Source organism: Thunnus albacares, chromosome 5, assembly GCF_914725855.1.
Source record: "Thunnus albacares chromosome 5, fThuAlb1.1, whole genome shotgun sequence".
Classification (NCBI taxonomy): Eukaryota; Metazoa; Chordata; class Actinopteri; order Scombriformes; family Scombridae; genus Thunnus; species Thunnus albacares.
In genome coordinates, this window is record NC_058110.1 from 22,641,317 (window position 1) to 22,657,554 (window position 16,238).

The following is a 16,238-nucleotide window of genomic DNA, read 5'->3' on the forward strand; positions in this document are numbered from 1 at the left end:
ATACAAAGTTAGAGGAATTTAGCTTTTGTGGCTTTTTTCATTATAAAACTATATATATACGTTATACTATATACGTATAGTTCTTGAATTAGTTGAAAATTCTAATAATTGTCCCCATGTTCATTTGGCAGTTGATTGGGAAATAACCTATATATTTCAGTTTAATTAGGTTCCTGGTAATGATATAACTTGAAAACATTTCTTTAATTATAAAAATGCACATCATACAATGAGTGTAAGGGACAAAGAGGAATGTAATTTCTTCCAGAGTCAAAAGAACATAAAAAGTAAAATTAGTAACCATGACATTACCAGGGTCTTAACAACAATCATCATATCAACCAAAATGTTACACAGTACCTTCTGGTTGCTTTTTACTATTATGTTTATATACAGCAGTGCTGTAAAACTGTACAGTATATACTCACCAAGCACTGTATTAGACAAGAGAAAAAGAGAGATTGATATTGAATATGATATTTGGTTTAGTTTTATAATATTGCTGCTTATAGCACCTTTCCTGTCAACAAGTTATGTAAATCAGTCCAAAAGGGAGCAAGTATACTGAAATAAGTGGTGGACATGCTTTCCTTGTCCAGTATAGAAAAATCACACCTTATAAATGTTAAATCTAGTATTTTCCACAGGATAAATTGGTATGATATTTAGTATCTCACTGAAGAGAGCAGACATGAAACACACTGATGGAGAATCAAAGCTTCTTAGTCCGTCTCTCATAGTCTGTCATTAAATTGTTTTCTTTTACAATGCTAATTATTTATAATAACACACAACTTGACAACAAAAGTCCCTCGACAGTCAGACATAATGACGTCAGCCCTGTCTGGCTCGCGCCGAGGGTGGGGGGGTGTTGGAGGCGCGCGGGGACGCGAGAGAGGAAGGAGACGGAAAAAAAAAAAAAAAAAAAACCTTCAACCATCATCATCAACGCGCTGGCGGTGCGGGGTCACGAACTATGACCTTTAACAGAAGAAAACCAAAACAAATATTTTATAAAATAGCAGAGACCCCCAAATGTGTGATGACCGTTGCTCGGAGGTAAGTCTCAGCCGCGGATTGAAAACCGTTGAAAGCTGTCTGACATACTGGATGATAAAACAGCACAGCTAATCTCCCGGCTAGCTTGTTAGCCGGTCGGCCGACTCCGGCAGCTCGAGATCCGGGCACAGACGGCGAAACGCTGAGCGCTGTTTTGTCTACCCTGATATGATTCACAGACAGTTAAACTAATTATTAATATGTGACACTACTGTTCACTTAACCCGAAATAATCCTTGCATGCTGAAGGAGGGGGAGAGAGAGACGGGTAACAGTCGGCTCGCTGCAGCTCTGGTTGCGTTTACTTGTGTCAAGCTAACATTTGAAAGCTATAGTTAGTACAGATGAACTCGACCCTTTTACCTTTGCCATCCCGGGGACAGGAGTGGCTGGAAATGACTTTTACTGTGACGTTATTTACCAAAGCTGCATTTTTACATTTACTACCAGCACGCCGACAGTAGTGCACCGCACTGTCTGGAAAGAAAAATGCTCAAATATATTTATCATAAGGATTCGTCTCCTGTGTTATTGGCTGATTGCCAGAGTCTCCATTTTGTTCTGTGTTGTGATCGGTGATGCGTTTTTGGGGGGGAAGTATTGATCGACATTCAGTTCGACCAATCAGTATATAATATGAAGCAGCATGCTCCTCCCTTTGGTCAGTGTGGCTATGGAGCTGCTGCTGCAGAGTGCTGTTGAAATGCAGTTTTTATTATAATCCCAAATCAACAAAGAGTCAAAACAAGTTAAGTGCAAGGAGGTAATTGATGGTAGGAGTAGGTGCTATCACTTAATTCTGCCAAGAAAGATGCTCAAATGTATTATGGTAACTCACAATTGATAATTGATGTAAAGTACTGTGCAAATGTTTTAGGAACTATTGATGTTTAGATTCTTATCCAACAGGCAGTACCATCAGGGAGGCATCTGATCAGTCCCAAATTTATTCTGCAGAATGAAAATAACCCCAAACATACAGCCAGAGTCATAACTAACTATCTTCATCGACAAGACGAACAAGGAGCTCTGCAACAGATTATATGCCATCATTGAGTCAGTCTGGGATTACATGAAGAGATGGAAGCCTAAATCCACAGAAGAACTGTGACAAGTCCTCCAAGACGCTTAAAACAACCTACCTGCCAAGTACCTTGAAAACTGTGTGGAGGTGTACAGAGAAGAACTGGTGCTGTTTTAAAGGCAAAGTGTGCCTACACCGAATATTAATTTCATTTCTTTGGTTAATGGACCTTTGTTTGAAGTTAAAAAAAAGAATAAAAACTATTTATAGCATGTTTTTTGAAAGCATCTAGTGATTAGTTGAGTAGTCAATTGACAGAAAATTAGGCCTAATCAAGATGGAACAGCTTTTATTGTCACATGCACAGCAACACAGCAGATGGCAACAATGAAGGCAGTGAAATTTGGCTTCAATTCAAATTCAAGCTCTAATTTGATTTAGAGTGTGTAATAAAATAATATATACAAATATACATTATGTTGCACATTGGGGTACATAAGTGATAAATAGATTAATAATGTATTGCACATAAGTGGTGGCTGATAAATACTATAAATAGTGATATAAAAATATAAATATTGTAGGAGCAATATAGGGAAGAGAGTGTGTGTGTTTGGTGGGGGGGTGACTAAGTGTAGGAGAGCAAGAGGGAGAGAGAGACTCTGTATGTGTGTGTGTGTGTGTGTGTGTGTGTGTATGTGTATGTGTATGTGTATGTGCATGTGTTACATATGTTCACAAAGTCCCAGAGTTCAACAGTCTGCGGGTAAAAGCTGTCACTGAGCCTGCTAGATCTGGCTCTGATGCTTCTACACCACTTACCTGATGGTAGCAGTGAAAAGAGTGTGTAGCTGGGGTGTTCGGAGTCCTCATCCTCTTCTGGATGTAGAGGTCCTGCATGGATGGCAGTTCAGACCTGGTGATGCACTAACTATTGCCAACTATTTTGACAATCAATTAATCGTTTTGTGTAAGTTTTTAAGAAAAAATACAAAAATTATCTCGTTCCAGCTTCTTAAGCAGCTGTTTACTATGGTAGTAAATTGAATATCTTTGGGTTATGGACAAGACATTTGAGGTTACATCTTGGGCTTTGGGAAACACTAATAAATATTTTTCACCATTTTCTGACATTTTATAGACCAAACGACTAATCAATTAATTGAGAAAGTAATTGATTAATAGATAATGAAAACAATTGTTGCAGTTGCAGTCCTACTTTCTTACAATTTTTCATGATGCAAATACACTGATGCAGTAATCACTATTAGTAAAATACTGATTCTTTTCATGCACTTCTCATTACTTTTCACACAACTATCACATACAATAGAAAACACGGTTTGCAGAACATTTCACAAAAGTGCAGACACTTGAGATATCTGCTCACAATAGTCTCAGTCTTGTTCTTTTTTTCTGTGGTGTCGGTTCATTCTGTGTGTGAATAAGCAGAAGTACAACTCTTTTGACTTGATAATCTGTATGAAGTCTCATGTGAGGGGACAGAACATGTTAGTTACCCGTCATAAAGTGTAACTTTTTATTTCAGTGTCATAATAAATCTGATGCACCGACAAATATATATAAAAATGTTATTCTCTTTTGTGACAGTGTGCATCTTTTGTGGTTGATTAATAATGTCTGCGGCATTCTTCCACACAGACCTCACTAATGACCTTACATCATCATGACGGCCAACCTGAATCTGCTCTCTCAGCAGAAAGTGGACTCTGAGCACGAGGCAGAGGTGAGTGTGCATGATGTGCAGTTCTGTGTAATCTTTTTTTTTTTTTTTTTTTTTTTAATACTGTGTAGCTGCTCTCTTTGGCTGGATGCTGCCTTTATTGTTGCCATAGTGACATAACTTCCTTCATGTGACATTCTTAAGACTGTTGCCTCCTGCATTTATGTGAAAGTGTTTTATAATAACATTTTTATGCTTTGCACATGTGTTGCAGGCTTATTGATTAAGATCCTTAGCATAAGCGTGTTAAAATGTGTTTCATGTTTTAGGCGTCATCCTCTCCATCAGACTCAGTGATGAGTGAGTCACCACAGCGCTTTCAGGTCATTTCCACTGAGCCTGCCACAACACCACAGCGAATACAGGTAACTGTTATACTCTCAACATCAGTTGGCTTCAGAGAACATGGCACTGCTGCTACCTGTTGTTGCTGTTGTCCTCTTTTGATGCGTTAGCAACAGCAAGGAACAGGTTGATGTTACAACACGTGACTTAGATCTTCCACCCTCAAAGTCAGTCTCTCTTCTTTTTGTTCAACTCCTTTGGTGCCTGTGCATTTATGTCCCCCTCTCTCTCTCTCTCTTTCTATCCATCCCTTCTATCTCTAACACCTGCAGATTGTAACTGACCAGCAGACAGGTCAGAAGATCCAGATAGTGACAGCGATGAACCCGTCCAGTGTGCCCAAACAGCAGTTCATTCTGACTACAGCTGACAGCTCAGGGGCAGGCAAGGTTATTCTGGCCTCTCCAGATAGCCACAACACTAAGCAGCTCATCTTTACCGCTGCAGACAATTTGATGCCAGGAAGGATACAGGTATAGTTTTCCCCATGATATCACCCCCTTGTACACAATATAATGATATTATTGGCAAAATCTTGGTCTTGATATTTGATATTGTTTTAACCATGATATTGGCATTATATTAAGGTGAAACACAAGATTAATAGCCTGTATTGTTTTTCAGATTGTCACAGATCCAGTATCAATGGAGCGGTTGCTAGGGCAGTCAGGGGATTTGAGCCGACCACAGCCGGTGGAGTACTGTTTGGTGTGTGGCGACAAGGCTTCAGGTACTTAAGTTTGTGATGCTTCATATGTGATATGTCTGATGCATCCTAACACCAAATCCGACAGTATGTTGTGCTGATGAATCTCACATACACCCACACACACAGTGACTCACGCTGATTGGCTCTCTCTGCGTTCAGGACGTCACTATGGAGCGGTCAGTTGTGAGGGATGTAAAGGCTTCTTCAAGCGGAGCGTGAGGAAGAACCTGACCTACAGTTGCCGCAGTAAACAGGACTGTGTCATCAACAAACACCACCGCAATCGCTGCCAGTTCTGCCGGTTGAGGAAATGCCTTAAGATGGGGATGAAGACCGAGTGTGAGTTTGCATCCCGATTCAGGACACCATTTGTAAACATGTAGACAAAAAACACAGTTCCACTCAGAAATAGAGCTGCAACAATTACACCGTGTCTACACAGAAAGCGTTTCGGCCATGTTTTTGAGTCGTCCGTCTCATGCGTGTCTGATGGAACAGTACGCTTCTATGTTAATCACTACAGCCGTTTACACGCATAACTACAGTTATTGTGTATTGGGCTCTGAGTGCTTCCAAAACCAGGTGACCCACGCTCAACACTGTACCTGAACACCTCCTGTGTAAACATACAGACGAAGCACTCGCTGCTGCTGTTGCTCTACTTAACATGCTGCGCACTATACTCTTTCTTTGTAGACATGGCGTTAGTCGATTAATTGACAATCGATTAATCGCTTGTCATCTTTCAAGTAAAAATGATAAAGATTTGATGGTTCCAGCTTTTTAATGTAAGAGTTTGCTGCCTTTCTTGGTCTTACATTATAATAAATAAAATATTTTGGGGTTTTGGACTATTTATTAGACAAAACAACACATTTAATGACATAACTTTTTGCTCTAGGATATTGTTATGGGCATTTTTCAAGGTTGTCTGATGTTTTAAAGAAGGAGCGATTCATTGATCAATTTAAAACATAATCAATAATGAAAATAAGGTAGGAAAATGGGTTAGTATACTTCAGCAAGGTGGAGAGTGGGGAGGTTTTCCTTTAACCAAAGAATGCAGGTTTAAACCCAGGGGTTCATCATATTTCCTAAACAATCTGAAGAATTCTAACTTCACCCTAAAGCAACACTGAGGTTTTACTTCAGTAAGACACTGATTTTCTACTGAATACTATTCTGCGTTTGAGGGGGCAAGAAAAAAAGGACATTCCTCTGGGATCACTGTTATTATTATCATAATTCACTAAAAAACCAGAAAATAGTAAATAGTTTGTCTGCTGTTTGTCCTCAGCTGTACAGAGTGAGAGAAAGCCCATCGATGTAGTGCCCAGGGAGAAGCATGCCAACTGCGCTGCCTCCACCCAAAAGATCTACATTCGCAAGGACCTTAACAGCCCGCTCATCGCCACGCCAACCTTTATCTCTGACACAGAGACAGATGGCTCCAGGTTAGTGGAAATCTGACCTGCAGACAATCCTCAGGGCTGTCCCATCTCTAAACTGCTGATGTTGTGTTATGTGAACCGGTTTTTAATGATGCTCTGTGTCATGTGCAGATCCAGCCTGCTGGACCAGGGGATGCTGGTTAATATCCAGCAGCCTGTCATGCAGAGTGATGGAACTTTGCTGCTGGCTACTGACTCAAAGGTACAGCTGCTACTGCAGTTTCAGCAAACATAACATCTGCCTGCTCTGCTGCTGTCTGTCTCCTTCTGCTATTTGTAATAGAAGTACAATCCTTCAGGCAGAAGTCATTTTTGGTGCTTTGCTCCAGACCAAATTATGGAAAATAATCTGCATTGTTTCATTTTTTCCTCAGATGGAGTCTGGGCAGGGAGACTTGGGGACATTAGCCAATGTGGTGACATCACTGGCCAACCTGAGTGACTCACTGAAAGAGAACTTGAACAATGGCGATACCTCAGACAGCCAACATGAGGAGCAATCTGCCAGCGAGATAACACGGTCAGTCAGCAGGAATTCTCATATTGATTCGGTCAGACCATGTGTCACATTAGTGGCCTCCTTGGCAGGGTGCAATGACCAAAAAGATGGCCATTTTTGTTTTGAAATATAATATATTGTATATTCTCTAACTTAAATAAACCCCATTTTGCCTCAACTCCATAACATTAAATATGTTTTTGTGTTTAATTGCAGAAGATAAAGTTGCTCAAAGAATGCTTGTAATTTAAAACACAAGGCTACATTTATCCCAACTCTAATTGGCTAATAATTCACTTTTCTTTTTTTCTATCTAGCAAATGTTTTGGATTGTAATATCTGCAATGACGTTACCTCAGTTATTTCCCACTCTAGGTACTTACATTGCTATTTTTTTTTTTGCTATATAAATAGTTATTATTTCAAGATAATGATTAGCTTCGGCTAGGGCCAGGCAATATATCGATATATCAATATTGTGAAATGAGACTAGATATCATCTCACATTTTGGATATTGTAATATTGTGATATGGCATCAGTGTTGTCTTTTCCTGGTTTTAAAGGCTGCATTACAGTAAATTGATGTAATTTTCTGAACTTACCAGAATATTCTAGCTGTTTTATTATTTGCCTTTACCCACTTAATTATTATATCCACATTACTGATGATTATTTATCAAAAATCTCATAGTGTAAATATTAATCGAACTAACTATTAATCACCCAACTCTAGTTACAGCTTCATTCTTCTTGCCTACTCAGGTATACATAAAATGATATGTCTAAAAGGAGCTGTATTCCTATTCATGTTTTAAAGAGTTTTCTGTCAAATTAATGAATTTAAACATCGATGTGTGTGTGTGTGTGTGTGTGTGTGTGTGTGTGTGTGTGTGTGTGTGTGTGTTTTACTCACAGTGCCTTTGACACCCTGGCCAAAGTTTTCAACCCACCTGAAGTTGGGGTCGGGCAGAGTCTGGCCGATAAGTTGCAGTGTGTCAGTGGAACAACCATCCAGCTGATTGGTCGAGACCAGGAGACTCCAATCATCGAGGTGGAAGGACCACTGCTCACAGACAGCCATGTCAGCTTTAAGGTGAGCCGGGTCAACTCATACAGCTAACCACCCAAATAACAGACACACTTTACAAACATTATTAATAAGTGCTGTAAAATTACAAAAAAAAGAAAAATGCCATATAAAACACTTCTTTGTCATAATATACTGAAAGTGTTTGTTCCACAAACCTTACAAACAAAAGCACACAAAACATAGACATGCAGAAACACAAACACACATGACAAAGATTGTTGTGTGCCTAACATACTAAATACATTCTCTTTCCATTTTTATTAAATAAAAAGTTTTTACACCCTGTTTTTAAATATTTTTAATAAAGTGCCATATATTTATATTTTGACTGAATTTTGACAATGTCTTGTACTACACCTACGCTGGTCTCTAGTACACTCAAACACAAGACATGAGTTGCTTGCAGTAATTCATGATCCTAAACCTTTCTCTGTCTCTGCCTCTTTGCTCTAGCTGACCATGCCCAGCCCCATGCCTGAGTATCTGAATGTACACTACATCTGTGAGTCAGCATCCAGACTTCTCTTCCTCTCCATGCACTGGGCACGCTCCATCCCTGCCTTCTCAGCTCTTGGGTGAGAATACTTTTGACAACAAAGAGCGCTTAAAATACACTCTTAATACTGGAGGCTCAGATCTACTTGTGTAACATTTACAGGCTCACGCTTATTATCTTCCTCTCTCTTTATTTTTCGTCTCTGTCTTGTGTTTTCAGTCAGGAGGCTAACACCAGTTTGGTGCGAGCCTGCTGGAACGAGCTGTTCACTCTGGGTCTCGCTCAGTGTGCTCATGTGATGAACCTGTCGACCATCCTCGCTGCCATCATCAACCACCTTCAAAGCAGCATCCAGGATGGTATGGACCACAGACCTCGTCATCATTTCACAGTAGGACACACAGATATAAAAAGGAGTGAAAAAAATGTGATTTTTTTTAAAAACAGTTGTTACCATAAAAAACGAGAGAAGGGCAGGATTGAATGAACATCCTCTCCCTTTGCTTCATTAATTTGTTAAGCACTTATGCACTTAAGCACTTGTGGCATCTTATGCATTGTTAATTAGATTGTGATGAAAACAAATTATGAAAATTTGGATTTTTCCACCCTATAGTTACATTTTCGGTATTACACACTGATCAGCTCAATGTGGTGCTAAATCATTTGTTTATTTGTCTATGTCATACATGACAAATCAAATTTTGACATTAATTTGAGAATTGATGCATCTCACCACTACAATCTTGTTGGCTTAATGAGGATAACTGCATGGGGGCAATTTTTCATCAACAGTGATGGGAATGACATGTTTGTTGTTGTTTCTGAAGAATTTACCCAGTTAGATAAAGCTGAAATAACTACTTTTGTAATATTTATGTTTTAAACTAGAAGTTGGGCTTTTTCTTCTGTCTCAGACAAGCTGTCAGGGGAGCGGGTGAAGCAGGTGATGGAGCATATCTGGAAGTTTCAAGAGTTCTGCAACAGCATGACAAAGTTGGAGACTGACAGCTACGAATATGCCTACCTGAAGGCTATAGTGTTGTTTAGTCCTGGTGAGTCTGCTTTAATATAGAATATTATAGCTATTATTAGTCCAATTGAATTATCGATAAATCTGTTGATTATTATCTTGATTAATCGAGTAGTCATTTATTCTTTAAAATGTCAGAAAATGGTATAAAATGTAGATGACCATTTCCCAAAACCCGCGATGCAACCTAAAATGTTTTTTATTTTGTCCCGACCAACAGTCCACAACCCAAAGATATTCAGTTTACTATCATAAAAGACTAAAGAAACCAAATAATATGCAGCTCTAGATTATATAAATGTCCGGTATTTGCATTTTGGAGAATGACTGTTGTGTGATTGACTCTTCAGATCATCCAGGTGTGGACAGCAGCGGGCAGATTGAGAAGTTTCAGGGGAAAGCGCTGATGGAGCTGCAGGACTACGTGCAGAAAACATATCCGGATGACACCTACAGGTACATAAAAAAAAGATTTCATCTTCATAATAATATCTTTTACTTCAGTTTATTACTTAAATACTTCCTACTTTGCCAACAACTCCTCTGCTTAAGGAATAGAGGATTTAAATTTGCTCTTGAAGACTGTGGCACTGTGAACGGACAGTAAATAAACATAAAATATCAAGATGACATCGCTGTAACCGTCGCATGTTTACTTCCCTAGGTTGACCCGCATCCTGACTCGTCTCCCAGCCCTGCGCCTCATGAACTCAAACATCACAGAGGAGCTCTTCTTCACCGGCTTAATAGGTAACGTGTCTATTGACAGCATCATTCCCTACATCCTCAAGATGGAGACGGCTGAGTATAACAGCCAGGACTCCGACCCTACAGAATGACACCCCGTCACTCCAGCAACCCCCAGTACTGTCGATTTAAAGATTCTTGAGTCTCCCCAGAGGTACTCTCTTTGTCTCTCGAATCATTGAACCCAAATCCAGAATCCTGCAGCGTCTCCTTGTTTTCTAACGTTGCACGGTGCAGAGTCATTCAGGAATCCGTGGCAGATCAATCTGGCATCGGAAAGCCAGGATGACACTTGGAATGTTTTCTGGAGGTGAAGCAGAGGTCAACAGTTTCTGGCCTGAATTCAGCGGCTCTGAACTGAATAAAAAAGGTCTCCTTCTCTGTCTTTTATAGCATTACAAGCTAATTATACATGAACTTTACCTTTTGACCTAAGCCTTTCAAATAGTTTTAGTCTTATTAAAACTTTATCGTGCTTTCATCTCGATTACATACATAATTTAATGCTAGTTTTTGTTGCCAATATCAGATGGGATGAATTAAGAAACAGTCTGTAATCTAAAAATCACATAAACAGAAATATTACATCTAGAAGGGGAATTTCAGAAGTCTAATTTTAAGACTAAACAAAATCTATGTACTTAAATGTACGTAAATGTCCTTTAAAGCTGTAGAGTATTTGTTTATATTGTTATGTATAAACTGAAATGTTTAATGACTGTGCTGTTCATTTGAAAATTCAGACTAAGTATACTTTTCTGAATTTTACATAACAAAGAATTAAAACATGCTTTGTAATGCTTTTCTCTCTTTCCTAATATACATTTCTTTACTTTAAATAAATCTAAAATAATAGCGGGAAGGAGAACTTCAGTCAGGTACAAGAATGAACTCAGTCTAATGGCAACAAACCTCAATCCTTAATCTATAAAGTATTCACGGTGCATTTATAGATCATTACAACATGATCAGTGTCTGAATCCAATCTGTCTTTCAGTTTCACCTTTAACTTGCATTCACAGAATCAAGTAAGCCAAATTAGCCGGTTAGATTATCCATATGTTGTTTTTTTTTTTTTTTTATACTGAATGACATCTCAGAGATTTTAGGTTTTGGTGTGTTTTTATGTTAAGGTACACTTATTTCTGTCTTATCTTGAATAAGTTGCTAATACAACCTGTGCAATCACCTCATCACTTTTCCCTTTATGACAATCAATTATATGTTATTTCCTTCTGTCCCATCAGTGTCATGACTGTTCTCAATCTGCATTTTGTACATGTATTTATCGATGGCAATTATTTCTTTTAAGGAGTTAGCTCTTAAACATTTTGGGTTGAGAAATATTACATATGTGTAGCTATGCTACTTTTTGTACTTGTGTTTGCATTTGTATTCTGCTAAGTGCACATCAATCAGCTTTTGTGGCGTTCCACTGCGTTCATGCTGACTAAAACTTTGTGTTTTGTATGTTTTCTAAAAACTTTTATTTGTTGTGAACAAATTTGCTTGTCACATACTAAGTGTACTTAAAGTACTTTTGGGCAGGTTTCCCTGATTTAAAAAAAAAAAAAAAGAGACATTTTTTAGGAAGCCAGTCTCGAGTGCATTGATGTCTTTAAGACCATATGAAGATATGCATCGCTTACCCACTTATAAGGTATGAAGGTTGAGAAGAAGCATCTGCAGCAACATGAATGATAATGGGGATGTAAAGAAGTCAACAATGATTATGTATTGTGAAATAAATGTCAATTGTAATATTTGGGTTTAAAACCCATACAGACTGTTTGTAAAGACACTGGTGTGAAATGACCTTTGTACGTGAAATTTCATTAAAAATGAGTGCATGTTGTTTTTAAGCGGGGTTTTAAAATCCTGTCGCTGTCTGCCCTAAAAAGGAGCATTGTTCTAATTTTTATAGTGCATTGCAGTGCATGTTGCTTAAGTGCATTTTATGAAATGCTGTATGAAAAATATTGATTTAAATGTTGTGGCTTTAAAATATTTACCATGAGCAGCTCCAACATTAGAGGATATTAGATCAGAAAATATTTTATTTCATCTTTTTGGTTTGAGTATCCTATGGTTAAAATTTTGTACTATGTAAATGTTCTCTGTTTTTTTTTTGCCCATGTGAAATGTATTTCTTCAGACATTGAGATTGAGTAATTCAACAACAGTCATGTTTTTCTCAAGTTTGTCATCAACCTTACATTTCTACCTCACACCGATGAAGATGTAAAACAAATGTATTAACGACTGAGCTCCTGTATCAGCATTCCAGTCTCCGAGGCTGGCTTCTCTGAAGCCACACATTATAAAAGAAATAAACAATTATTCATCAAAGTTGAGTCTGAGTCTGTCGCACCACTTTTTACTCATCGAGTGAGTGAAAGAGGTTTTGTTTACTGTTAGATGGAGATGCTGCCCCTGTAATGAAATCGTCTCCAAATACTATCCTGATGTCAGCAAAAATGTGGCTTTTGTAACGTATTTACTGAGGCTGTAAAGCATTTATTCATCAGCTGTTAGGATAGTCAGAAAGTTTGGAAAGATGTGGAAAATTACATGTCAGAGAAACTCAAATACTGTATATCGAAGATGTCAATATTTTATTCTACTGCTTTGAAAAATAATCCAACACCTTTACATTACTTACAAATTCTGAATAGATGCCTCAAAAAAAAAGAAGCCAGTCTTAAGATTCTTTTTCATGGATGTGGGCACTTTATCCTACCTCTAAATCAAGTCAAAAATCAGGAAAAAAATGGGAAAAAAATATAAAATTTATGAAAAAGTTATCTGAATGAGGTATTTAATTTAACATCGACATTATTTATTTAACATTGTCAAATAGAATGTTCCTCTAAACTGTATTAGATGTTAAAAAAAAACAACCTACAATTTATTTATTTTGCCTATTGCTGCCTTGTTTTTTCCTTGTTCAAAAATTAATTATTTCTGTAAGTTTTCTATAATTTAATTTTCACTATTTATTATTTGTCTTTTTTCAACATACTTCGACAATGTTAGTGTTTAAATAATGTTTCTACATATAGAAGCACAATATACATACACATTATCACACATGATTATATGTTCTTGTTCCTGCACTAAATGCTAAAAAGTAAATCTTCCATTAAAACTACAAGTACTACGCCGCTCAGGTGATAACGACTGCTAACGTCATCAAAAGGCGCCGTCCGTGTGCTGCTTGAACGACTTCAGGCACAGGCAGGTCTCAAATGGTATTTTGTGGATAATAAAGGACTTTAAAATGCCTATGAAAGGAAGGTTTCCGATCAGGAGGACACTGGAGTACCTCCAGAAAGGAGATATCATCTTTAAAAACAGAGTGAAGATCATGACGGTGAATTACAACACACACGGAGAGCTCAGCGACGGAGCAAGGTCAGAGCTAACGGAAGCTAACAGTGTATCTCCTCTTTGAAGATGTCAACTTTTAACACATCTGTCTTGATTGCTAAGACGCAGTTTTCAGCACCGACTTCAGTATTTCAAGATAATTTCACATAGCTCTTTTTGCCCCAGTTTTACAGCTCATCTCATGCAGTAAGACACTGAAAACATGTCTCTTAAATCACGTTGAGTAACACAGTTTTACCTCGGTGGCATCATGTATCAGCAGTGCACATAATAATTCTGGTAATATCAGCATTACATTGTAATATGTCATAGACAGTATGACCATGGCTAAAAGTGTCACTCACTGTGATTATGCGCCTGCAATTTACAGTTATTTCCATTCTCAGCTGGCTAACTTTCTTGATTACTAAATTAAGCAATTAATCGTTAATTCTATAAAATGTAGGTTACAGTTTCCAGAATTCAAAGATGCTCAGGTTTCTATCATAGAACAGACATTATTTACATTTCAGTCAATTAACTAATCCATTAATTATGTCTGTGTTTTTATCTTGTTGTATTTCTCAGTCTCAGTAAATCACTTTGGTTAACATGCGTTGTTTTAAAATGTGCTGTATAAATCAGTTGACCTGACTAATCATTTCAGTTTAGATTTGTCAGTGGGGTTTTACTCCTAGATTAAGACTATCACACAGTGCACAAAAACAACCAAAATACTGTAAACATTTCTCACATCTCACAGCACTTGTTTTTCCCAAGATAACAATTAATAAGATTAAATGATCCTTCAAGCTCTAACACATGAATCTAAAGATACTTAAAACAGGTAGCAGTAATGTGCAAGCATATTTCCGTGCATCTTTAAAGTATTAAATTAGTGTTTCACACTATAATAACTGTAAAATAGAATATATGTAAATAGCTTTAAAGAAGACAATTACATGAGATAAGGTTCAAAGATCATGACTCATGCAGATATATTTTTACAGTTTCCTTGGTCATATCAAATAATTGCAGAAAATTGTATCACTAAATTTCTTGCAGGCTTTAGGACCACAGCTATTACAATTATATATTTAACAATCAGAAAATAGTATGAAATGCTGTAGGCATGGTAAACTAAACTATATAAAGTAAGAACACCTGTTATGTGAAGCTGTTCTTAAACTGTCTTCTCTCCCTGCTTTGCAGAAAGTTCGTGTTCTTCAATATTCCTCAAATTCAGTACAAAAACCCGTGGGTCCAAATAATGATGTTCAAAAACATGACACCATCACCGTTCTTGAAGTTCTACCTGGGTGCGTAGTCCTGCCTTGTTGTTTTACATGTAATATTATTACTAGTGTATTTTTATAAATACTGCACCAGGCCTGGGCTGATCTCCTGTGTCTCTTCTGCAGATGATGGGGAGCAAGTACTGGTTGATGTGGAGGGAAAAGACTACAAACAAATTTCACAACATGTGAAGAAGATTTTGGGCAAATCACAGTAAGACATTTCCAGACTTCTCTAAACATACACCATGCATCATTACATCTACAGGACTATATTTGTACGTGATATGGGTTTGGTGATTTTAACAAAATGAAATATTAGAGACTTTTAACTGTTTATGTTGATATTGATATTGTAACAATGGCCACTGGTGCTTTCTGAAGATATTGACACAAAACAGTGTTTAAAGATACTGAGTAAAATCATTTCAATCACCAAGGTCAACTACCTTTAGAAAACTGTATCACGAAACTGCTTTCAGCCTTTAAGACCAGCTAAAGATTACATGTAAACTGTATCCCAATGATTTATTGAAGCAAAATGTCTTTGATGCATCTATTCTCTAATATATCTACAATATTCAGATGATTGAGATGTTGGGGAAACAGCACTTAAGTACTGCCAACCTTTACTGTACATTACCTTGAGCTCGTACTGTATGTGTTTAGTGGACTATTCCTGCAGTGACTGGACAATATGTTCATGCATTTATTCTGCTCTCTCTCTCTGCCCGCAGAGAAGTGTTACAGGCAGAAGCTCAAGCCAAGATGCAGGCCTCCAATCCTGCCAACTTTGGGCCAAAGAAGTACTGTCTGAGGGAGTGTATCTGTGAAGTGGAGGGACAGATGCCCTGTCCTGGCACCACGCCGCTGCCCAAAGAGATGACGGGCAAATATCGTACCCAGATGGCAGCGTCACAGGAGTGAGAGGCTTAGAAGGAAAGCGGACTGTTGTAGATTCACTGGACAATAATATTGCATTGTGACATCATGTTTGGTTTTGTATGATTATATGAAAGAAGCGGCACTCTACTCCATCCTAAAGCGGCAGAAACCTACCGACACATGATGTTGATGTTTGGGCAGTCGATACTACGGCTCCGGTTTGTGTTTGTACATGATATGAGCCGGTTGAAGAACCCAAACATTTGGATGTGATTTACATCTAACACAGTGTTGACCCTGGGCTGAACACTGCTACTAATTTAAATAAAAAAAACAACAACTTTGCATATCTGGTTGCAGTAACTTGCCTCCTCTATTCCGCGTTTTTAAACAGTAGATAAACCACAATCCTAAACAATAACCACAATATTTTCATGAGAGGTGCAGGATCAAGTTTAGATGTATTAGACACATTTATGAAAGAAAAAGAA

General features: G+C 37.8%; 2 protein-coding genes across 4 annotated transcripts; both read left to right on the forward strand.

Moving 5' to 3' along the window:
- nr2c2 (nuclear receptor subfamily 2, group C, member 2) lies at window positions 1-12,552 on the forward strand. Of its 3 annotated transcripts, none has more exons than XM_044352403.1 (15): window positions 3-1,059; window positions 3,746-3,830; window positions 4,097-4,192; window positions 4,445-4,645; window positions 4,797-4,902; window positions 5,041-5,220; window positions 6,179-6,335; window positions 6,444-6,534; window positions 6,707-6,852; window positions 7,748-7,925; window positions 8,376-8,497; window positions 8,638-8,777; window positions 9,336-9,473; window positions 9,802-9,907; window positions 10,116-12,552. In XM_044352403.1, exons 2-15 carry the CDS (start codon window positions 3,771-3,773, stop codon window positions 10,288-10,290), a joined length of 1,896 nt encoding a protein of 631 aa, XP_044208338.1. In that variant the 5' UTR covers window positions 3-1,059; window positions 3,746-3,770; the 3' UTR covers window positions 10,291-12,552. The 3 variants fall into 3 exon arrangements, with proteins under 3 accessions (XP_044208340.1, XP_044208338.1, XP_044208339.1); XM_044352404.1 differs by lacking the exon at window positions 3-1,059 and adding an exon at window positions 3,041-3,053; XM_044352405.1 differs by lacking the exons at window positions 9,802-9,907; window positions 10,116-12,552 and having other exon boundaries at window positions 1-1,059; window positions 8,638-8,809; window positions 9,336-9,453.
- An 829-nt stretch (window positions 12,553-13,381) lies between these two features.
- On the forward strand, window positions 13,382-16,096 carry mrps25 (mitochondrial ribosomal protein S25). Its single transcript, XM_044351122.1, has 4 exons — window positions 13,382-13,612; window positions 14,780-14,886; window positions 14,989-15,076; window positions 15,600-16,096. The coding sequence occupies exons 1-4, from the start codon at window positions 13,479-13,481 to the stop codon at window positions 15,787-15,789; spliced, it is 519 nt and encodes a 172-aa protein (XP_044207057.1). The 5' UTR covers window positions 13,382-13,478; the 3' UTR covers window positions 15,790-16,096.
- Window positions 16,097-16,238: the final 142 nt, after the last annotated feature.

Coding starts and splice junctions, on each gene's coding strand:
- nr2c2 (XM_044352403.1), top strand. CDS start 3,771: ATGACGGCCAACCTGAATCTGCTCTCTCAGCAGAAAGTGGACTCTGAG. Junction 5,221..6,178: donor GATGGGGATGAAGACCGAGT/GTGAGTTTGCAT, acceptor GTTTGTCCTCAG/CTGTACAGAGTGAGAGAAAG. Junction 7,926..8,375: donor ACAGCCATGTCAGCTTTAAG/GTGAGCCGGGTC, acceptor TCTTTGCTCTAG/CTGACCATGCCCAGCCCCAT.
- mrps25 (XM_044351122.1), top strand. CDS start 13,479: ATGCCTATGAAAGGAAGGTTTCCGATCAGGAGGACACTGGAGTACCTC. Junction 14,887..14,988: donor GTTCTTGAAGTTCTACCTGG/GTGCGTAGTCCT, acceptor TCTCTTCTGCAG/ATGATGGGGAGCAAGTACTG. Junction 15,077..15,599: donor AAGATTTTGGGCAAATCACA/GTAAGACATTTC, acceptor CTCTGCCCGCAG/AGAAGTGTTACAGGCAGAAG.